The sequence below is a fragment of the Colossoma macropomum genome, unplaced genomic scaffold (genome assembly GCF_904425465.1).
Source record: "Colossoma macropomum unplaced genomic scaffold, Colossoma_macropomum, whole genome shotgun sequence".
Classification (NCBI taxonomy): Eukaryota; Metazoa; Chordata; class Actinopteri; order Characiformes; family Serrasalmidae; genus Colossoma; species Colossoma macropomum.
The window spans coordinates 29,480,142-29,503,860 of record NW_023494806.1 but is presented as its reverse complement, the minus strand read 5'-3'; the positions used below and the strand labels follow the sequence as shown (position 1 = coordinate 29,503,860).

The following is a 23,719-nucleotide window of genomic DNA, read 5'->3' as shown; positions in this document are numbered from 1 at the left end:
TTTTAAAGTGTTTTTAAATGAAACAGTAGAAGCCATATCGCCCCCTACACTTCCTGTAGTGTATTACAGTCTGTCAGAATGACTGTGTGGATCATATGAACATTATAGAGGCTTTTTAAATGAAACAGTAGAAGCCATATCGCCCCCTACACTTCCTGTAGTGTATTACAGTCTATCAGAATGACTGTGTGGATCATATGAACATTATAGAGGCTTTTTAAATGAAACAGTAGAAGCCATATCGCCCCCTACACTTCCTGTAGTGCATTACAGTCTGTCAGAATGACTGTATTTTCGGTATGGATGCTGATTGCTTTTTCTTTTTTCCCCTCAGATTCCAGAGCTCCAAATCTGGAAAAATTTACTTGCACAACGATATCCGGCTGCTATTCTCCCGCAAATCCATCGAGGTGGACACGGGGATTCCTTACGAGCTGAAATCTTTCACCGAGGTGCCAAGAAACCCCAAATACTCTCCGCGAGTGTGACAACCCCCCCCAGCCCCACCTCCCAATAAAAAAAGCCCACGATGCAAAAAGAGAGGTGGGCGCGGAAAAGACTGATTAAAAAAAATAAAACAGGCTTTCGTAGGACAAACAGAACCACACACACTTGAAAGACTGACCTAACGCACACAGCACACACACAAAACAGAAACAAACGAATATCACGCTGTCTAATCGACGGACTCTCTGATAATGAGGGCGTAACATGCATGCCTTGTGACTGAAGAGTTTTCCTCTAGTGCCGTTACACTTTGCCCTTCAGTCTGCCTGCACCAATCACAGCCAAGCCGGTTGTCCAATCAGAAGCAGCCGTGGGACCTTGTCTAGGCGGAGCTGGTCGGACTGCCCCTCCCTGTTTGGCCAATGAGAGTGGAGGAAGGAGACGAAGAGAAGATGGTGGAGTTGGAGAAGAAGGTTGGAGGTGTTAGAGTAGTGGGTCTGGGATCAGAGCGCGCCGCCCAAATCTGGCCCACATGTCACCAGGATTGTTGTATTAGCGTCTAGCCTGTGGCTAATGCTAGCTGGCCAGTTTGTTCTGGGGGCGGTTTAGAGAAGGAACACCACCGGTGACGAGGCTGAAGGACTTAGAACGTTCCAGAAAGACGGCAACCAGCAGGACAAGAGACGTGAAAGGCCTCCACTGACCACAGCACTGACCTGAAAGCAGAGCGTGCACGCAGAGGGAAGGGCACTGACATTTTGAGTAATTCTTTTATGAACAGGCTGACTGGGAGCAGAAATGCTACAAAACTGGGTCCTAATTGGGAAACACTGCCACCTACAGGACGAAACTAAGTACTGCGAGACGTAGGGCGTTTGGATAGTACAAGTGCGGCAACATGGTGCTTGTTCCCAATTGGGGCTTTAAACCAATAGTTTGGTGAAGAAGGGAAATTTGCGCAAAACTCCAAATCAGTAAGTCAAGACATGCCCAGTGTACTAAGTTTTCTGTGTATGTTTAGCACTGGAGCTACGAGGCTAATAATGGCAAGTAATGGAAGCTTATCCCTCACCAATTAGCACAGCACTAACTGCGTGTCTGAATCATCACTCAAACATTGAGCTGCCTATGTGGTTTCTGAAAGGGTGTCTGCAGAAATATGCTTAAAATTCTATCAGCATTGGACAAATGTTGAGATACGACAGACATTTCAAACCAATACTTGATGACGTATTTATTGTCCAGCAAAAATGCTTAGTCAACACTGGGCTGCTGTGCTAAAATATCTCCATTTTATTCATTTTACTACATTTCTAACCCTCAACAACAGGTATTACTTTCTATGCAATGCTCTGTAATGCTAATCCAGGTAGATTTAGTCCTAATTTCTTCTGTTTGTTTTGACAGATATGTAGATGAACAGTATCAGATGTCAACATTGACCCACAGTTCCCATATTGGGGCATCCCTAGTTTTTAACACTGTTATCTGTGAAAATAGACAATCGCGCCATGCACCAGTTCAGGGGTATAAACTTCTACAACTTGCTAGCCATGTTAGCCTCATAGCTCCAGTGCAAGTAAACTTTGGTCTTGGCTGATTGACGACGTTTCGCTCAAGGAGGAAAACTGTGTCAAATCCGATTTTTCACCAAACTATTGATTTACGTAGTGAGCCAACTTTACGGTTCATGGTTTTATCTTCAGAGACGCAGAGGACAGTGAAGTGAGGATGTGAATTCAAAGCCATCTTGCGCTGAACCGGTTAGCTCGCTAACCCACCAGTTTTGTAGCATTGGCTCCCCCTACAGGAAGCAAGTGGTAGTATTTTAATTTATGTTCGCAGATGTCTTAAACGAAGAAAACAAAAGAAAAAAGGAAAAAAAAGAAAAAGCAATATGCTGCACAGATAGAGGGGTGTGTGATTTCTCTTAGAGAAGGACGGAGGGATAATGAACAAGTGCAAAGAGGAGGAGTGTGGAGAGGGGGAGGGAGGGGGGAGGGAGGTTTAGGGGTATTTAAAATGAGAAAATGTATATGTATATTTAAACAATAAAATGAACTCTGACATGAGGGGAAATTCTGCCTGATATTTTCTTCATGGGTTGAAATGGTTTACAGGTCTAATCGTTCTTATAGTGAGTTTTGAGAGTGTATATAAATTCTTAATTTCTCAAATATCACACCTTATTGAGGATTCTGAAACACAAGGTATGCTTTTTTGCCATATAGTAGCTCTCGATAGTGTTACTGATTAGTGAAGAGGTAGAAGGAAGTATTAGGAAAGATATAAAGGAACACATTTAACTCGCAAAAATGAAAAGTCAGTTTACATGCAGTAAATAGAATGCAAATCTAATTATTAAATTACCGTGACACTTTATTAATTTCTACTAGCAAACTTTAACAGAAATATTTAGTTATATTGTCTTCATAAAGACACAGAGCTTCTCTGACTAGCCGTTAGCATTAGCGTCACATGCTAACTACACCATTAGCTAATATTAGGTATCTTTAAATTACCTAAAACTAAGTAACTTCATTTTATATAATTTTTCAACAAGAAAACATGTATTTAACCCTTAAAGGTGTGTTAACCATCTCAGGAGCAATATCTTAAATATAATATTTTTACAGAATTAGCAAATACAGAAACGGTGGGTTAATTAGCATCCATGCTAATGGTATGGAGACATATAGGACATTCTAATGATTTACTTCAATCATGTTTTTAAATAGATAATGTACTTTTATATGGATTTCATTGTAGTTTATTACAATGAAGGACTGAAATCGATATTGAGGCCTCAATTATATTTTAAAAATATGATGTAATCTGGAAGCTGTTATACATCCTGTAAAACATGGAGGAGAAACTTATAGAAAGTATAAGTTTCCCTGCTGAAAAAACAGCACAGACCAGCATTAGTTCCATGCTGGTTTATTCTGGTTTATTCTGGTCTGGTTTTGGTTTAGCTGGTCACCCCAGCATGGTCATGCTGGTTGACCAGCGTACCAGCATCCAAAACACAACACGCGCTGGTCTGTCTGTCCTCTATACTGAGATGACGTCCTGCGCTGTGATGGTTCTGCTCTCTCTCTCTCTCTGAAAGCAGAGATATAAACAGATACAGACGCTGTCCTCCCAGCATTCCTCTGGCCTGCCTCTTCCAAGGTCTCACAGCTGGAATGTAAACGCCACTCAGACGGGTCACTCCCACCTCTCAGCACAGATACTGGACTTTTTTCTGCTTTGCCTGATCTGAGACCTCTTACAGGGGCCTATATTAAAACCTACATTATGTGGAGCTGTTAGAAGGGAATTCCAAAAAAAAACTATTTTTGAGATGTAAACAGAGTCGTTCAGAGTGGTTTGGTGCGAAATGGTTGAGATGTCTTTACAGTGGTGGTGATAGGAACCAGACGTCCATCTCTAAACGCTCCCTCACAGAAAGTTACTACAGAAAATGGTTATGAATTCACTGCCTGATTTTGAGAATATTTCATATTTAAAGTTCATCAGAGTGGAAGGATACATGCAGCATGATTAAATAGTGCCCAAAGAAAATGTTTTATTTCAGATTTTCCACTATTTTCCCATCATCAACATTCCATATAAACTCAGAAGACTCGTGTAGGTTCACTGGTGGTTTTGGATAGTAAATAAAATGACTATATTTGTGTTGTAGTCATGGCGACCCCTGGTTCCTATCACCACCACCAAAGACATCTGAATTATTTCACACCAAACCACTCTGAATCTCTCTGATTACATCTTAAACACTGAATTATGTGGGAAATTTTGATAAAATGATCTTGCTCGTGTGGTTTCTGACACTGACAGACTGTCACTGTGGACAGAAGTAGATAAAACAGTAGAGGATGAAATGCAGCCTGGATTTTCTCTTTATGTTGCTCTAATTGTATATATAAGCAAAGACCCGTGTGAGTCTGGCGGCCCCTGCTGGGAGGACAGAGAACAACACTGCCGCCCTTCATCTGTGGGTTTAGGGGTTGGTGATGTCCAGATAAAGAAGGAGAGCCATCCATCCATCCATCCATCCATCCATCCATCCATCAGTGACTCTGTCCTGCCACCAGTTAATCTATCCATCCACACACTGGTTAATTTTCCACTCATCTATTGATCCATCAATTAATCATCCATCCATCCTTCCATCCACCTGCTGATCCACTCACACGTCCCTGCATCCTTTCGTCAGTTCATCCCTTCACCCAGCCACTCGTCCATCAGTCTGTCCATCCACCCATCTTTTTCCATTATTTAATTCATCCATCCATCTGTTTATCTATCTGTTGATCCACGCATTAATCCTTCCATCAGTTAACCTATCCATTCACTCATCCTTCTGTCAGTTAATGAATCCATCCATCCATTATCCCTCTATCAATTAATCTATCAATTCACTCTCCATTAATCGATCCATCTATTTATCCTTCTGTCGGTGCATGAATCCTTCTGTCCATCCTTCTGTCAGTAAATGAATCTATCCATCCACCCATTCATCTGTCAGTGAATTACTTGAAAAAAGGATGGATGGATGGATGAATTTACTAAAAGAAGGATGATTCCATCACTCCATCCATCTGCTCATCAGTTCATTCATTTACTCATCATTCCATCCATCCGCTCATCAGTTCATCCATCTGCTCATCAGTTCATCCATCATTCCATCCATTTGTCATTGCATCCATCCATCCATCCATCCATCCATACACTCATCATTCCATCCTTCCTTCTACTCATCAGTTCATCTATCCACTCATCAGTTCATCCATCCACTCATCATTCCATCCTTCCTTCTACTCATCAGTTCATCTATCCGTACACTCATCAGTTCATTCATCCACTCATCAGTTCCTCCATCCTCTGCTCTATCCCTCCTCTCTCTCTCTCCCTCTTTCTCTCTGTCTCTCTCTTTCTCTCTCTCTCTCTATCCCTCTTCTCTCTCTCTATCTGCTGTAACTTCGTTGTTTTTTTTTCTGATGTACTCTCTGACCTCTGTTGCCATAGCAGCGCTGCACCGAGACAGAAACCCGGAACACTCGGAATAACCGCTTCACATTTCCACGGAATAAATAACAAAACCGCTCCGCGCTGTTTATTAACGCGGCTCTGACTCTTTATTAACGCTGCTCTGACTCTTTATTAACGTGGCCCTGACTCTTTATTAACCCGGCACTGACTCTTTATTAACGCTGCTCTGACTCTTTATTAACCCGGCTCTGACTCTTTATTAACCCGTCTCTGACTCTTTATTAACGCGGCTCTGACTCTTTATTAACCCGTCTCTGACTCTTCATTAACGCTGCTCTGACTCTTTATTAACCCGGCTCTGACTCTTTATTAACCCGGCTCTGACTCTTCATTAAACCGTCTCTGACTCTTCATTAAACCGGCTCTGACTCTTTATTAACCCGGCTCTGACTCTTCATTAAACCGTCTCTGACTCTTCATTAAACCGGCTCTGACTCTTTATTAACCCGGCTCTGACTCTTCATTAAACCGGCTCTGACTCTTTATTAACGCTGCTCTGACTCTTTATTAACGGAATAAAAACAAAACACACCACAAACAGAAACCGAAAAACAGCGGCGCTCTGCGGGGTGACGTCACCCGCGGCGGCGGCGGTGACGACACGCCGGTCCGGTGAGCGCGCGCGAAAGCGGGAGCGTCCTCTTCTTTCTGGCGGTGAGGGTGAAAAACGTCCAGTAAAACTCCACAATCCGCAAACATCCACCGAACCATGGCGGACCCGAAGGTGAGCGAGCTGACCCAGAGCGTGTCTGTGTGCCTCCTGCCCGTCCGGGCGGGTTTTAGCGGGCGGATGGTTTTAATCCGCGTCTTTTTCTCCTCTTTTCTACCCGCCGCGTCTCTGACGGTGAATTTAAAAGCCGGCTGCCGCTTTGCTGCACAAAGCGGCCGGTTCAGCTGCCAGACCCTGTTCGTCTGCGATAAAGAGGCTATTTTAACTCCCAGTTCGCTACCATTCCGCAAATTTAACTCCGTGAAAATCTAACTTTGTCCGTCTTTCCGCTCTCGGACCCGTTTACCGCCTGTTTCCGAGGAGGCTAGCTCCGTTAGCCGCCGCAGCTAACTTCATCTGTCAATAAAAATCTGGTGTAAAATCGCGCTTGGCGCCGAAAGGCCGTGTAAACTTCTGTATTATCTCCAAAAACCGTCGCTTTTATGCATTCCGGTGTTTAAATTGCCGTGTTTTCTTCATACAACTAAGTTATCTGGCCGTTTTTGCGGTTTCAGCTCGGTTAGCTTAGTTTATCCGTTCCACCTTAAATGATGCAGCAGTTATATTGTGGCGCCTCGGCGCTAGAATGTAAATGCCGCGCCATTTAAGGTGGAACGGCGAGTTCGAATTGGACTCTTAAAGAAACTAACTGCCAGTAGGAAACTAACTCCAGGCTCGTGATGTGAGCCTCTGCGTCGCCTCTAAACTCCTCGTTTTGACTGTTTATTCGGTGGTTTTGTCATAAATGTGTCCTGTATTTAGCTGTTAGCTTAGCGTAGCTGTTAGCGCTGCTGAGGCTCATAGTGCGCAGACTGCAGCCCGGGACAGGTGAACATCCTTCCGTATGAGAGGAAGTCCTCTCACTTCATCACCGACTGCCTCATTTTTCAGAGTTAAACGGTGAGATTTAGCCTCTAATGCTCTATCAGGCCGAACCCAGCAGGAGCTAACATGCTAACCGCAGCGAGGCTAACACGTTTAGCTTGGTGTGTGTGTGTGTGTGTGTGTGTGTGTTTAAGCGAAGTGGCTCATCGTTGTGAACTTCAGTGCGGTCTGTAGGTTGAACAGTTCGGTGAGAATAATCTTGATCGTGTTGTCTGCCAGCAGTAATACCGCCAGCAGGTCCTTTGTAGCCGGCCTTAGCATTAGCATGCTGCTGTAGGAGCACATGGGCTTCAGATGACTGAGGGCCGGTTAAAGGCGAACCCCACCGATTTTTCAAAATTCCGGCAGAATTGAGCGGTTAAGATGTAAACAGAGTCGTTCAGAGTGGTTTGGTGCGAAACGCTCTGCTCTGGAGAAACGTACCTAATCAGAATTGTTCACAGTGGTGGTGATAGGAACCAGACGTCCAAAACTTTTAATGCCCTCCCAGAAAGTTTTTACATGAAATGGGTGCCAAAACTCTGCCTGATGAATGAGACACTGTTTTTTTCGATACCTTTGACTGGGCTTTGGCCTTTCAGGGCCAGAGTTGGACTCCTTTGGGTTTAGACTAAGCCCTGGACTGAGTCATGTCTATCCATGAGGCATCCCTGGCAAAAATCCATGTTTTCACACTGGGACTAGACTTTTTAGGGCCAGTTGGATCTTGTCTTGGACTAAACTTGCACTACCCACAGAAAATCCACTGTCTACTCCAGCTTTAGTTAATCTGGGGAAAAAGGAACAAAGTTTGGGGGAAGTTTTAAGGAGTGTACTTTAACCTGGTTAACCTCTGTGTTGATGGAAAGATGGCAGGCATACTTAGACCTTCTTAAAATGGGATTCAACATATTTTGTTGGAACCAGAATTTATGCATATTTAAATGGTTTGAGTGGTTTGGTGTGAAATGGTTCAGATGTCTTTACAGTGGTGGTGATAGGAACCAGGGGTCGCCATGACTACAACACAAATATAGACATTTTATTTATTTTCCAAAACCACCAGTGAACCTACACGAGTCTTCTGAGTTTATGTGGATGATGATGGGAAAATGGTGATAAATCTGAAATAATAATTTTTCTTTGGGGACTGTTTTGCCTCAGAACAACCCTGCATGTATCCCTCCACCACCATGAATGGGTTTTAAGGCCAAAACCTTCTCAGAACAATAATAAAACAGTGTCTCAGTCATCAGGCAGTGAATTCATAACCATTTCATGTAGAAACTTTCTGTGAGGGAGCTTTTAGAGGTGGCCGTCTGGTTCCTATCACCACCACTGTGAATAGTTCTGACTCTGTAAGTTTCTCTAGAACCGCATCAAACCACTCTGAATACGTCACTGAACTGTAATGCCAGTGTTCATCACTGATGAATCTTTTCAGTCTCAGCCTTAATCTGGAAGTTTTGGGAGAGTTTGTGAGTCTGTTCTGGCACAAAGAATTCATGTGTGATTAAACAGAGATTCTGTTATTGTTGACATCAAATGTGGGCCTCTAACAGTCGGTGGGGCGCAGCGACGCCCCCGTTAAACCCGGATCCTTCCGCTGCTCAGAGCGTCAGCACAGTTCAGCCTCGTGGTTCAAATCGGAGACAAAAGGAGAGCTAGAGAGTGAGCTCTTTAAATCCCCCCGCCTTTCATTCTGAGCTACTACTGAGCGGCCACGGAGACGAGGGCCCCCCGGGGCCGGTACGGACGCGTAGGAGCGCTCATAGAAAACTAAACCTTATGATTCTGTTAAATGTGGAAGTGTAACGATACACATTTTCAGTTTTGATATGACTGTCGACTCTGAGCTTTCAGTTTGATTTGAGATGGTATATGGGTTCAGCAGAGTTCTAACTACATTCTACAGGTTAGTCTTTATTTATTTATTTATTTTTATTTTTATTTTTCTCCATTTTCAAAAAAAGTCTTCGTCTACACCAGCATTATTTTCAGAAAAATCTTTGCTCACATGAGAACACAAAAATGACTCAACGTTTGTGTGAACGTTCCAGCCAGTAGGGGGCGATTAATACCTCATAAAATTTGATGTGAAATGCCTCGTGAAGAACATTGTGAGCACATCACGCAAAATAGTGTGAAGCAGAGATTTAAGATTGACAGCAGTGTTACAAACACACTAGGCTTTGACTTGCAGGCCATCGGACCTCCATAGTTCAGTATTTGACACAGGTTCAGTCCGATTTGTGCCAGAAAATAAAAGCTCAAAGGCTAAAGGAAGCCCACCGCCTGCTGTGGGTGTGTTTGCGTTACCACAGCTACGCCAGCGTCTCTAAAACGTCCTCACAGTCCTGGTCAAACAGCTTTTCAGCCCATTTGAATTATGGAGTTGGGTTTTTTATTTCCCCAGATCTGATTTTGGTCAATAATAGTCACGTACATTTAACATTAGAATAATGGAGGTGTTTTGATATGAGATCCAGTGGTTATCCTGTTCTAAAAGAGCTGAGTGCAGTGCGGCTTAATTAAAAGTAAAACTAAGTTAATTTGTCTTCACCGCCGGTTCAGCCCAAACTGCTGAGCACACAGAAGCAAACCCAGAACAGAAACCAGGCTGACCTTATTTCAGAGTTCTGCATGTTTAGTAAGTGAAAGCTACAGGCTTGAGCAGTAATCTCGACTCTGGAGTAGACAGGAGGCCAAAACGCAGAAGAAAAAAACTTTCAAAAATCCTCCAGAAACGCAGGACTTCACAAATAAAGGCTTTCCAGTAGAAGTTTATTAGCATCTGCTGCGTCGCCGTCTAATAAAATAAACTCAAATCACGACCTCCTCAATTTATACACTCTTTAGGGGGGAAAAAAGCCCAGTCATTTGAGTGTGTGTGTCCACAGCATAAGCCACACCCCTGCCCCGCCCACTTTGCCCTGATAGGCTGCACGCAGACTGGGGGGCGTATCGGCCATACTGTTTTACATTTATGTGTGCTGTTATCATTTATTTTGGTTATTTATTTATTTTTTAAAATTGACAGCATTTGTATTGTTATGCACTTAAACTGCTGGCCTCTCATTTTGGTTGGTTGATTTTTGTTGAAACATCATAATGTAATAGTCGGTATAAACTGGCTTTGGAAGGCCATTAACACTCAAATGCATTTGTTTTTTCCCCTCTTTCTGGGCGAAGGATGCACAAGATGATCACGAGACGTCCACAGATAACGTAGACGACTCAAACCACGACCCCCACTTTGAGCCCATCGTGTCGCTGCCTGAGCGCGAGGTCAAAACTCTGGAGGAAGATGAAGAGGAGCTGTTCAAAATGTGAGTCCACTCTAACGTTGAACAACATGCCGCTTACTCTGTACCAGCACTGGTGCTGAGATGCAAATGAGCTCTAACCATCCCTGAAAGCCCATATATGGAAACGAAGCTGCAAAAGCAGCTCGTTTTGAACCTGCTGTTTTTCTGATGTCTTGAAAACAAAAACACGTGCTTATGTGCCTGATTAGCCCCGCCCACTCACGCTGAGGTTATAAGCAGTGTTTCAGTGCCGACTGCTGTTTGAATGAGGCACAGACTGTCTGGGGTGTGTTTCCTGCAAGTGTTGTTGAACAGCTGCCCTAGTTAAATGATAGAGAGACTATCATTTTGAACACTCTCTCTAATGTGGTGGTTGTTCAGCGATGCTTTCAGGAAATGCGTCTCAGAACAGCTCATCTGTCAAAAACAGCATGTTTAATTGTCAGAGATATAGAGAGGTCGGAAAAATGGCCATGTTAAACTAAATTGTGACTGTTTTTGATACACAAAACCACAAAAATGGGGTGAAAAAACTAAAATATTTATAATATTGACCCTTTAAAATGCGAGAGAATTGAGGTCAAATGATGACCGATATCAGTGATATGAGCTCAGTGGACACCAGCTCTGCTCTTCCTGCAGCGTTGTTAAAAAAAAACAAACTGATCCAGCTAATCAAGGCCTCCTGACGATGATTAATTGGATCAGGTGTGTCAGATTAGGGTTGGAGCTAAACTCCTGTACATAGACGGTTCTCCACAAGGAGACTGTTCAGTCACGGCTGTTCTAGAGTAACTGGCCCTGAAGTTAATTCATCTAAGCCATTTTTGGGGGGACAATCAGGGGGATTACCAGCTAAATTATGATCTGCTACAGTGAACTACACACTTTAAAATGGTTCTTCAAGGGTTCTTTAGTAAAGAAAATGGTACAGTATAGAACCATGGACATTCAAAGAACTCTTTGCCTGGTGAAATGGTTCATTGTGCAGCCCTGTTTGGACAACATTACATTTGTTATTGTGTATATATTGTTTATATAGTTATATTTCATATAGATGTTATTTATGCCTGTTATTGCACATTTGCACTATTGCTGATATTTGCCCTTCTGGTAGATGCTAACTGCATTTCGTTGTCTTGTGCCGAGCAGTGACATAGATTCAGCTTTACCATCTCCTTGTCACTTGTTCAGGTCTTTAAAGCAGCTTTTCCAAGTTCCTTCTCTTCTGTCTGCCTCTAGTCAGTGGGTCTCAGTCCAGTCTTCATGGATGGTCTCCACAGATCACATTTTTGTCCAGCTCCCAGCGTACCAAGCTTTCCAAGCAAGAACCAAGCCATTAAGAGCACCTGGTTAGCAGGTGCAGGTGTGCTGGGAGCTTGGTTATAACACAATGTCTGGTGGGCACCAAAGACAGCATGAAGAACAACTGCTATTTTGGAAACTAAGAAGTTCAATCCTTGAGACCGTCCAGATGGTTCCATGTGTTTGCTCAACCCCAAATCCAGCAGACTAGGTTAAAGCAAACATACAATTGTCTGGACGGGGGGCTCTGAGGACTGGACTGAGAAACTGACAGGGCTCTCTGTGGTGCTCCTGCACACTTTAAGCTGCCTCATGCTAAAGTAAGACAATGATTTGATGATGTTTCCCATTTAGGCGGGCGAAGCTGTACCGGTTTGCGAGCGAGAACGACCCGCCGGAGTGGAAGGAGCGCGGCACGGGCGACGTCAAACTGCTGCGGCACAAAGAGAAAGGCTCCATCCGGCTCCTAATGAGGAGAGACCGCACACTAAAGATCTGTGCCAACCACCACAGTGAGTACCGGCTAACTAGTGCCCTGTTAAACTCGCTATAACGTAAAAATGTTAGTTCTAATCACAGAACTGATGTAACTCTGCGTGCAGTCATGCCGCTGATGGAGCTGAAGCCGAACGCGGGCAGTGATAGAGCCTGGGTGTGGAACACACACGCTGACTTCGCAGACGAGGAACCCAAACCGGAGCTGCTGGCCATCCGCTTCCTCAACGCCGAGAGTGAGTCACAGAACGGCCCGGAGTGGCTTTTATCCCAGATTTTCTTTTGTTTTCAGGTCCATTTATGGCATTTGAGTAGTTTTATGTGCCAGAGCAGCCGTAATTCCCTTGTACATGACCAGTTTCCAACCTCTCTTTGTCCTTTAAGACTGATATATGTAAATGATCTCTGTTCTGATTGGCTGTCCTATGTTGCCCCTCATTGAAAAAGCAGTCAGAGCTTACACACTCTTTATAACTTCAGTGTGAATGAGCGGAGCTAAAGTGCTGTCGGCTGAAAAGGTGGAGATGTAAACACATTTTTTGACATCGCAAAAACAAAGTCAAAGCAAGCTATTTTTGCAGCTTCGTTTCCATTTATTGACTGTATGGGCTGGAGAGTGAGCAGTGAATGATATTTATCAACTGTATGGCTGTCAGAAATCAAGGAAAGTGAGTAATTCCACAGTGTTCAATTGGTGCGACATGTTAACTACAAAGAGCTAAAACCTGTTTAAGGCTAAAGGTTTCCCTCTTTAACAGGCGAAGCATGGCGGCGTAAGTACCGCTTCAGTTTTTGTCATTTGGGTTTTTTGGGTTGGTAACTCTGGTGTTTTCTACGTTCTGCAGATGCACAGAAGTTCAAGGCGAAGTTTGACGAATGCAAAGAGGAAGTGCGGAAATTTCTGGAAGGTACGTTTTCTCCCGCTGCTGCTGCTGCTGTTCTGCAGACTCACTCTGTTTCGGGCCGTCTCCTCCGGCCTTGAAACTTTTTCTGTCTGCTAGAGCATCCTGCAGAGCGCTCCACGCCCGTCTGTCTTTCTGTAGACCGACTCCAGTGTGTTCTGCTATATCTGTTAGCGCTGAGTCTCAAAGAAAACAGTGGGAATCAAACGGTTCTCTGTAAACGTGGCCAAACGTGCACAACATTCAGACATCAGTGTGGCTTCTGCTACAGTTTTTATCTGTGCAACATATTCATCCACTTTTTGTGGCCGGTGAGTCATACAGTGTGATAATAAACCACATAATAAGGTCTATTAAAGATACTAATCGACTCTGAATGTGTGTGTTTAACAGGCAGCGCCGACAGCGCAAACAAAGTGGCGGAGAAACTGGAGGAGCTTTCCGTAAAGGACGAGAAGACGAAGAGCTCCGAGGAGGAGAAAAAAGAGGAGAAATGAGCCCAGCGATGGCGCTTCTCTCTCTCTCTATCTCTCTCTTTGACCTGCAACACTTCTCCCTTTTCTACAATAGACTCTATAAAATTTGGACACTTTTTTTTTTTGGTTTGTTTTTTGTTACTTATTTTTATTTGTTTTCCTCCCGACATCACAAGACCTTGATGCCTCTTTAAAGTGTCCGTTTCTCAATCATCGAAATGTTGCGTGGTTGTTCCCCCTTCCACACCGACGCACCTCTCTTCCCGCTCCTCTGTGGGTTCTCCTGTCTGTTCTGGCCACTTTCTGAAACCCCACGTATCACCATGACCGTGCTGTAAGACGAGGCTTGTGCTATTGATCGATTCCCACATTGGGGAACTTTTTGTTTTTTCCATTTTTTTTGTTTTGTACTCTAAGGTAGCAGCGTGAAATCCAGCGTGTGGGTGAACACTGTTAATGGGATGAGGAAGCAGAATGAGTGAGTGGGGCGTGAGCGGGTTTTGTAGCGAATCTTTGACTAAGCGGTGGGGATGGTGTCAGATTTTTGGGTTTAGAGCCTTTTTTAACGTGACCTCTGTCGGCCGCGTCCACAGCACTTGGTCACGGTGAGTTTCCCTGCACTTAGTAAACGAACAGAAAACCCACAGACTCTAAACACACTTCTAATAGAGGACAGTAAGCAGTTGCTGCACATTGCCTTCTGTTATAAGCGTGTTTTAGCAGGTTTTCTGTCAGTCGTCTGTGGATCGTGGCCGACAGGCGGTGGGTTAAAAAAGGTTTTAGGACTAGTTTTGAGTGGAGTGAAAGATCTTGGAGGGGTGAAAGTGCATCTGCTCGTCGACCAGCCATTGAAGAAACTCATAAAATAAATAAATGAAACTAAACCGAGGCCTGGCTGCTTGTCTGCTTCAAAAGAAATCAAGAAAATAAAGATACAGTTCACTCGAGGTTCTTCTCTGAGAGTCTTGTGCTCAATTCCACAAATACTAAAGGAAGCGTTCAGCTTTCTGGGCCTGAAAGTCAGGCTGTGCTTCGCGGTTGTATCAGAAATCCAGTCGATAATAAAACTCTGGTCATTCCACTGGACAGTTGGACAGGGTTTCTTTTTTTCTTTTTCTTTTTAAATTTTGAGGTGCAAAAGTGTTGAAGCCCTTTCCTGCCAGGTAGAGGAGAAAAAATTAGGAACCGCCCACTTCTCTTTCTGGCAGCATGCCAAAATAAGTAGTGTTTCAAAGTGTTGACTTATTTTCTCTAAATATTCACTTAGAATCTTTAATAATTACTCTTCTTAAAATTTTGAATTACTATCAAAATAATGACTGATTTTTCTCAAAATATTCGCTTTGGATCTTAAAGTAAGTTTTGATTCTCTTTAAAACAAAAAAAGATGTAAAATTTAAATTATTACTTTGCCAAAATAGTGAATTTCCGATTGACTGTGCCAAAATTGAGTTATTAGATTTCAAGAAGGTGCTGAATGATTTTGGGAGTCTAAGTCAGTATTTTGACATAGTAAGTTGATTATTTTGAGAAAAGTAATTATTTTTTCACAAGTCCAAATTTGGAGAAGTCATTATTTTAAAATTTTCACTTTGAATTTTGAGGAAATGTCTTTATTTTGACCTTGTAAGTCAAAATACATACATACATACATCATCTAAACCGCTTATCCTTCTGGGTCGCGGTGGGGTGCTGGAACCTATCCCAAAATAAATCAAAATAAATTAAGAAAAATAAAGATCTTCTTCTACAGCTGCCAGAAACAGAACGTTTTGTTCCTCCACTCTCTTCTCCTGCACATGGTGCCAAAGGGCTTCCATGCAGAAGGGATTTTGCGCTGAAGTTTGAGGGGTGGTGATTACAGGAAGTGGGCTCAGGAGGGTACGCTTATTATTATTGTTTTTTTTTTCTTTTTAACTGAGTTGTTGCTCAACGTTTCTAACATTGGGAATATGAACGTTTGTCTTTTTATTTTGAATAAATCTTCTGGGTGAATAGTTTGTCCTCTTGCATTCCCGGCTCTTCTGGGCTCTTTTGGTATGAAAATCAGGCACGTTGTCTTAACGTCGGCTTTCTGATGACTGACTTGAAGAAATCTCATATTTTATAGTGATGATGTTTGGCACGCTGTGTTTGAGGGTTGTGAAGAAACCAAAATTAAAAACCAATGATTTATCCTTCAACCATGTCCGCTCACTGGTCTCTAAACACGCCTGGATCACAGTGTTGGAGTTACACTGCTGTATTAGAGTCTGACTGTGGACGCTCTAAATATCTAGAACTCAACAGTTCAGCAGCAGTGATCACTGAAATAAACGCAAAGCTAGAAATCAGTGCTTTTTAATGGCTTTGTTAGCTCTTTAATTAAAGCTGAAATTAAAATGTAAACGTTGCTTCATCTAAAGGCTTGGAAAGCCCCCTTCTGGTGATGTAATTTGAAGGTGGCAGTGAATTCAGAAACACTACAAGTGTGATTATTTCCATCTTGTGATGTTTTTGCACAATGCATGCTGGGTAGTGTAGTGAGAACACTGATAGATGAAAACATGAAAATAATATACAGTATAATATTATGAATTCTGTTAAACTGATGAGGCCGATGAATGAAATAGTACATAACAAATAACATTAAATATTAGTTTTAGGCCAGAACTCCCCATTAAAGATGGCTGTTACTGGGTCTGTTGATGCAGTTGTGGAAGAATTAAATCAAACTTTCAATACACTTTTACACTTAAATGAGGAAATATAACATATATATCCAACAGTAGAACAGTTGAATGTATTTATTCATATACTTATATTTTCAAATGTATACAATACCTATTATTATTAAATTTATTTCATTTAATAGATGTTTAAAAATGAGGAATTTAAAGAATTTTATACACTATACATTTAAAGATTTATTTTACACTAATTTTTTCAATTGTTTCCAATTTTTTATTAAAAATAAATGTAAAAGTAAAGGAATAATAGTATAAATGTAACAATATACAGAAATATACAGTTTAAAAAAGTGGTGGAAAGTATATTTCATATCATATATTTCATTGCGTATGGATATACATATTCATATCTTATTTAAATATTTATTTAAATTGTATTTAAATATTTCTTTTCCTCCCATATTTTTTGCATTCTTTTGTAAATAAATAGTTTAAAACTAATATATATATATATTCCTTAGTATCTTTTCTCAGTGAATGTCAACATATTTCAGATATATTTCTGTAAGTTATGTTTATATTTTTGTATATTTAGATTTACCGTGTAATTTAAATGATGTGAGCGTCCTGCTGTAGGCGGAACCTTTGTTGTGCGGGTTTCGCTGGCCGATGTTTCCGGCCGGACTGCTGAAGTCCCGGGATCTAAACAGCCACGTAGCTGCGGCGCAGATTTTCAGGTTCGGCCTTTTTACCGCGCTGGTTTTTTGCCTCTTTAAACGCGCTGGGCGGCTTTTCTCCGCTGCTCTCGGCGCTCTGGCCGCTGTGCGGCGGGCAGTTGGGCCGAGTGTCGGTGGGGTCGGGGTGCCGAGCTGTGAGGGAGGCTAATGCTAACCGTGCTCGGGCTCTTACTCTCTCGCTCCGGAGGCGAATTTTCCAGTCCACCTTAAACGGCGCAGCAGATGTTATTGTAACGCCTGAGGCGCCAGAGTGCCTGCTGCGCCGTTTAAGGTGGAGCGGATCGTTCTGAGGAGCTGAGCGCTGTTCCCGTGTCTCATGACATTAAAGGTTAAATGTGTTTTAAACGCTTATTCGGGACTGATATCGTCTCCTCGAGCATCCGGGCTCGTTTAGGTCAGCTGTCCTGGACCGAGGTCTTATTTCAGCCCCAGGCTTTCTGTAGTTAGGCTGCGGCTTTAGCTGGTCTTTCCTGCTTAGTCTTCATGCGCTGAGCCTCCTCTGCTCCTTCACAGTGGAGCTGAGAAGTGTTAGAGATTTTATAGGTTCATATTCTTACTGACAGGCTGATACACGACTGTCTTGACTGATTGGAACTGGAGAAATAGTGACCAGGCTACTTTTCTGTGGGCTTTTTAAGTTTCTTCAACTCAATCTGTAATTATTATGGTTTAAGCTCTGACAGTGTGAGTTTTAGGTGGGCTTTACCCTCATTTTTTTATCCTTTTCACTCTGATCTTATGTCATTATTATTTTTTCAAAGAAGTATTTTTTAAAATATCTATTTTTTTCTGCTCATTTTTACTTTTTAAATTATGTGTAGGTGAGTCTTTGCACAGTTTAATCAAAGAAAGTGTTGCATATAATTTATTTCATTTATTTCCCAGGTTTCATCGTAACTTCAGGATCTAAACCCCGCCGGCCATGCGGTGAGAAACGTCCACCCCGAGAGTCCTGCCTCTGTCCATGGATGCCGGTGTGGCATCATATAAGTTCACTCAAAGATGGAGGATGGAAAAGCAGAAACCAGCGTGGCCCCTCAGCCGGCCCCACCCACTGAAGACCCCGCCCTAAACGCAGTAGGCTCCCACAAACCTGGAGAGCCGGAAAACTCACCCGCCGCTGAGAAAATTCCCAATGGTGAGTGACCACCGGAATATGATTCAGATTTGCCTTCAGAGGATTATTAAAAAAGCCTAAACTGCTTTTAAGCTTATTAACTGTATCTGGTTTGAATAGTGTCATTTATAGAGGGAGCTATTCAATTTATAGTAAATACTGAATAATTCATTGTAGGTACTGAATATGTCGTTGTAGTTACTGAGTAATACGTAGTAGATGCTGAATAATTCATAGTAGGTATTACATATTTTGTAGTAAATAATAACTAATTTATAGTAATTACTAAGTAATGCATAGTAGATGATGAATATTTTGTTATACATGCTGAATAATTTGTGGTTGACGCTGAATAATTTATAGTAATTCCTGAATTATTTTTAGTAGTTACTGAGTAATTTGTAGTAGTTACTGAATAATTCATTGTAGTAGATACGATAATTCATAGCTAATACTGAGTCGTTTGTGATAGAAACTGAATAATTCATCATAGTAGATACTGAATTATTCATAATTTTGTTTTGTATATTTTCAAATTAATTCAGACTTTTCATGAAATTAAATCAACTACTTCATTATCAGAATGCTAGTTAAACATTTCATGCTACGTACACATTTTCTGGTAGATCTGTTGGCTTGAAATGATGGAAACAGTTGAAATCAGTAAACCGCCGAGGGTAAACAAATGGAACGCGTTGTTTAATGAGTTATGGTTTTATTAAATAACCCACAATAACTAGTTGGGCTCTTTAACCAAGCATAAGTTAGGGTTTAGTGGACGTCTGTGCAGCTAAGCAGTTAAGTTATTGCATAAATGACCACTGTTTCCTGTACAGATGCTCCGCACTGTCTTACAGCGCAAATACGGTATGCATGAATGTCCAGCAGGTCACGAGTCCTGCCCTCTGTTTACTCTCCGTGTTAGGACAGTCACCGTAAACATCAGCTCAGAGTGAAACGCTGGATTGTTTCTGCTACTCAGCCTTAACTTCCCTCCTTCCTCTGTACTGTCATTTTTACCTGATCAGGCTGTTTGACTTGTTTGTCAAGACAGAAACGAAAAGTTTAGTGAGAGTAAAATTCCACATTACAGTGTTTTAGGTTGCCACTGACATCAAACAGCAAACAAAGCCTGCCAGTGCATGAGCTTTCAGTCAGGCTCACCACTATTACACTATTACCTTATAATAGTGAAGGGGATGATAGTAATAACAGTGTTAATAACAGTAACAGTGTATTTGAGCGAACACTGCTTAGCTCTGTAGACTCAGGGCAGAGTGTTTTCACAGCTGTGGACTGTTACACAACTTCAGTTACACATGAACTGTGAGGAGAAGATCAAAGCAGTGAGATAGACGATTAGGATCAGACAGAAGTGCGCTAGTCCAGCTGAGCTCCGTTTGCTCTTTACTTAATCTAATGTTAGCCTTATTATAGCATTCTTGGCCCTGGAGCTCCTGGACTAATGCTGTTCTAAGTCTATACTGGGGACCCTGGTCTAACTGTTTTCTGCTAACTCTGTGTTCAGGCCGCTGGGCTGACTCTGTTTTGGTATAACTGTGTCCTTGAGCTGGACTATCTCTGATTTATGATAATGCTATCTTCATGTCCCGGCGCTAGCTCTGTTTTTGGGATGACTCCATTTTCAGGCCCCTCGTCTAACTCCTGTCTGGGCTAACTCCATCTTAGAGCTACTGGACCAATTTTGAGCTCGTTGACTAAATGTGTTTTGGGCCCAAGCTGACTTTGTTTTGGGCTAATCTGTTTTTCAGGCCACTGAACTAACTATTTTTAGGCTAACTTTATTTTTGGGCTCCTGGACTAACTTTGTTTTGGGCTAATTCAATCTTCAGGTCTCTGGTTTGAATCTGTTTTGGGTAAACATCTTTGGGCCACTGGACTAACTACTTTCATGGCTAACTATATCTTTGGGCCATGGATTAGCTTAATTTTGGTCTAATCTATTTTAGGTCCAGGAAGCTAACTACTTTTTTAGGCTTACTCTACATTTGGGCCCCTGAAACCCTGTTTTGGCCTAACTCTGTCTTTAGGTCCCTGGACTAATTCTCTTTTGGGCTAGCTTTATCTTTGGGCCCCTGGACTAACTGTGTTTTGGGTTAACTCTTTCTTCGGGCCCCTGCACTAAGTGTGTTTTGGGTTAACTCTTTCTTCGGGCCCTTGGACTAAATCTGTTTTGGGCTAACTCTGTCTTTAGGCCCCTGGACTAACTCTGTTTTGGGCTAACATGTTTGGTGTTTGAAGTTTGCTTCTTTGCACGGGAGCTACAAGGCTAATAAATAGCTAACTTGTCAATATTGTCCACACTCATCAGTTTATGCACTCATTCTGTTTGTGTGGGCTAGCTCAGTTTTAGGCTAACTCTATCTTTGGGCCAAATGGCTAACTACTTTTTTGGGCCCACTCTATCTCTGGGCCCTGGACTAAATAATTTTTCTATCTTATGCTGATGTAATGTGTCCATTTCTCCCGCAGGTCATGTCCGAGCAGAGCCGCTGGAGAACGGCGAGGCGTCGGAGCCTCCGGGAGCCGCAGGAGACCCTGCACGGCCCCCCACCAGCGCCCGGCCCGACCCAGGTGTGGCCTCTTTCCCTCACAGCCTAGAGAAGCCAGACGGCTCCGCTCACAAGAGCGACGCATTGCAGTCACTCAGACTAAGTATTCCAATGCAGGAGACCGAATTGTGTAAGCACACGACATTGAGTAACCCCCCCACCCTGACCCGCCCGTACCGCCCCAGTCACCCCACCAACCCTCACCCTGCCTGTCTTCAGACGAACAGTTCAGCAAAAATTTCAGTTTTCCCTCCTGCCCCAAATGTGGTCCTTCAGCCCAGACAGGTTTGGTGTCTGACGTTTGCTTCTTTGCACTGGAGCTGCGAGGCTAATAAGTAGCTAACTGGTCAATACTGTCCACACTCATCAGTTTGTGTTTTCTCCCCTTAGTGTTCTCTCACTACCATACCCAGCATGCTTTTCACAAATACGTCATACCAATATTGGGAAAAATGTAAAAAGTAGACTTCGAGACAGGAAGTCGCACTGCAAAATATTTCGAGAATAAAGTCATAGAATTATGACATTAAAGTGGCATTAATACCATGAAAAGTTGCAGTATATTAAATTACAACTTTATTCTCTAAATATTAAGATTTTATTCTAAAAAATACAGCTTTAATCTCAAAATATTACGACTTCTCTAAGTCTATTATTTAAATTTTTTTAACGGTGGCCCTAAAACGCCATCGGATAATGCGACTCGTAGAGCTGCTATAGGCTAATAAATATCGATGAGGCATTCAGCTTCCCAGCAGTAGCTTTAGCTGTGTAGCTTCTTTTGCAGGAGAAAAAACACATTGTAGGTTTTCAACCTTCCCACCTTCAAGATGCATCATCAGAAGGGGGGTTTCCTAGTTTTTAAACCAGAATATTTCGCTCTGAGACGTATCGCAGCACCACTGTTCGATGTAAGTAGACGTGTTTACATAAGAAGTAACCATGGTTACGTTTTTTTTTTTTATTTTAGCCAGATTTCCCCCTTAAACACCTCCACACTCTTTAAGGCGAGTGAGTGATGGTTTAGGCCTGCGATGCTAATCGGTGGGGAAAAGCTTCCTTTACTCGTAATCTACAGTAGCCTCATAGCTACAGCGCTAAACCTAAAGAAGCGAACAGACGCCAAACATGTCTCGACTGATCAGCTACATTTCAGGTCAGAGGCTAAACTGTAAATTTGATTTTCCACCAAACTGTCGCTTTAACCCCGAGTTTGACTCGTCTGGCCGGTTTCCGTGATTTGATCTCCTGCTCTAGAACTCTCTGATTGTGCCTGAGCTCCTGAGGTTAAGAGGTTCTAGCAGGAGTGCTGCCGTCCTCCGCTTTAACCTCTCTGGTCAGAGAGACGTCTGTCTGGTTTGTGGGTTGTGTGTTTTTGCTTTGGGAAGCAGTTTGAATGAACGTGGCTGGATTTCTGTCACACACCTGTAATCGGTGTCTTTATTTAAAGGAATAGTTTGGCAGAAAATCACTCCTTTACCTCATATGTTGTGGGAAAGCCGAGACACACTCGGCGTCGTGAGTTTGGTTCTTTATTTTAGAGCTGGAGCTGAGAGGCTAACAGGTAACAGGAAGCTTGTGTTTAATCTCTAATAGTCTTGTTTATGTGGTTCTGTCCTCTAGACGAGCAGCGATCCTGAATGTTTGCGGCTGATACTGATTTCTTTTTTTCAAAATTCCCAATTCCAGGTGGTTGCTATTGTTTTTAGCTATGCTAACTTACTTTAGTCCATGTTTATAGATAACAGTGCGTCAGAAACCACATAATCAAGTCTGTTAGAGATTAATAAACACTTCACACAGTTTGAGAGAAGCTAACTTAGCTAATAAGTAATAAAAACGTATGTAAACAGGTTAGCTTCATGCTAACTTACTTTAGTCCATGTTTATAGATAACAGTGTGTCAGAAACCACATAATCAAGTCTGTTAGAGATTAATAAACACTTCACACAGTTTGAGAGAAGTTTGTGATGATTTCGCAAGCAGTTAGCCTGTTGCTAACTTAGCTAACAAGTAATGAAAACGTATGTAAACAGATTAGCATCACGCTAACTTACTTTCGTCCATGTTTATAGATAACAGTGTGTCAGAAACCACATAATCAAGTCTATTAGAGACACTGAACACCTCCACACAGTTTGAGAGAAGTGTGTGATGACTGGGCAAACAGTTAGCGTGATGCTAATCTGTTTACATACGTTTTCATTACTTGTTAGCTACGTTAGCCTTGTAGCTCCACTGCTGGCACTAAAGGAGCAGACCTCAGACGCCGTTTTGGGAGGAAGATGCTGTGTAAACCGGATTTTTGGCCGAACTCTTCCTTTACTGAGTTCAGAATTGACCTGTTGAGTTGAATCACTGTTTTGTGGGACCTGCTGACTAATTTTTCCGCTCTTGGCTGCGTTCAGGTCCACAGACGTTTGGCTGAATGTGCTGCACTAATCCTGACTAACTGAGTCAGACCGTTTGAATCGTTGCGTAACGAGTTTGACTCTTTCCTAACGTTAATCACGTGACTCGGGACTCACAGCTACTGTCGAGTCTGGACTGTTCTGCATGCAGATTTATCAGTAAGCAGAGCTGAGGCATCGTCAAACAGGCTGTCTGAGAGCGACGGCGTCTCTGCCCGTCTAGCTTTCTGATCTAGTCGTTGTTGGGAAGCCAGACAGTGACGGGACGCTGACGGCTTGATTGACGATGTCTCTGCTGTGCCTGTGCTGATGGAGAAGACTGTGGACTCGGCGCTGAGGGTGTGTGCGTTTCTCCTAGCAGCGAGCGAACCGTCTCTGGAGATGGAGAACGAGGAGAAGATCCGTTTGGAGGCGCGCCGGCGTCTGGAGGAGCAGCTCAAGCAGTACCGCGTCCAGAGACACAAGGAGAGGGTGAGTCAGGAGATAAAACACTACTACTGATTTTAAAGCTATAGAAGTCTGACTTAAACCATTTCCCTGTTTGATGTAGTTCATCAGCATCAGAGACACGTTTGGTATCTGAAGTTTGCTTCTTTATAGCTTTGTACCCAAACTACGAGACTAATGTAGCTCAACAAGTAACGGAA

At 42.6% G+C, this 23,719-nt stretch overlaps 3 protein-coding genes and 1 non-coding gene across 10 annotated transcripts in view; all 4 read left to right on the top strand.

The window, feature by feature from the left end:
- LOC118827207 (protein FAM214B) overlaps positions 1–583 on the top strand; it is a 38,660-nt gene extending 38,077 nt beyond the window's left edge. For all 4 annotated transcript variants that reach the window (XM_036598483.1, XM_036598484.1, XM_036598482.1 and 1 more), the window contains one exon: positions 335–583. In XM_036598483.1, the coding sequence (XP_036454376.1) occupies positions 335–488 (154 nt within the window). In that variant the 3' untranslated portion in view covers positions 489–583. The remainder of the gene's footprint in view (positions 1–334) is intronic.
- Positions 584–6,106: 5,523 nt separating this feature from the next.
- Positions 6,107–15,747, top strand: ranbp1 (RAN binding protein 1). Its single transcript, XM_036598739.1, has 6 exons — positions 6,107–6,229; positions 10,271–10,407; positions 12,046–12,203; positions 12,294–12,422; positions 13,032–13,094; positions 13,482–15,747. The coding sequence occupies exons 1-6, from the start codon at positions 6,215–6,217 to the stop codon at positions 13,583–13,585; spliced, it is 606 nt and encodes a 201-aa protein (XP_036454632.1). The 5' UTR covers positions 6,107–6,214; the 3' UTR covers positions 13,586–15,747.
- On the top strand, positions 13,129–13,259 carry LOC118796668. Its single transcript, XR_005005904.1, has one exon. It is a non-coding gene; the product is annotated as a small nucleolar RNA SNORA77 (small nucleolar RNA).
- Positions 15,748–16,906: 1,159 nt separating the features above from the next.
- golga3 (golgin A3) overlaps positions 16,907–23,719 on the top strand; it is a 28,523-nt gene continuing 21,710 nt past the window's right edge. Inside the window, exons 1-4 of one of the 4 annotated variants that reach the window (XM_036598234.1) lie at positions 16,907–16,970; positions 17,856–18,108; positions 20,581–20,790; positions 23,434–23,543. In XM_036598234.1, the coding sequence (XP_036454127.1) occupies positions 17,973–18,108; positions 20,581–20,790; positions 23,434–23,543 (456 nt within the window). In that variant the 5' untranslated portion in view covers positions 16,907–16,970; positions 17,856–17,972. Of the gene's footprint in view, positions 16,971–17,065; positions 17,666–17,855; positions 18,109–20,580; positions 20,791–23,430; positions 23,544–23,719 lie in introns of those variants that run through there. The other 3 variants (XM_036598230.1, XM_036598232.1, XM_036598231.1) reach the window with 3 other exon arrangements.

Excerpts from the sequence above, each read along its gene's own strand:
- ranbp1 (XM_036598739.1), top strand. Across the intron at positions 12,204-12,293 it reads GATCTGTGCCAACCACCACA|TCATGCCGCTGATGGAGCTG; the intron begins GTGAGTACCGGC and ends CTCTGCGTGCAG. Across the intron at positions 13,095-13,481 it reads AGTGCGGAAATTTCTGGAAG|GCAGCGCCGACAGCGCAAAC; the intron begins GTACGTTTTCTC and ends TGTGTTTAACAG.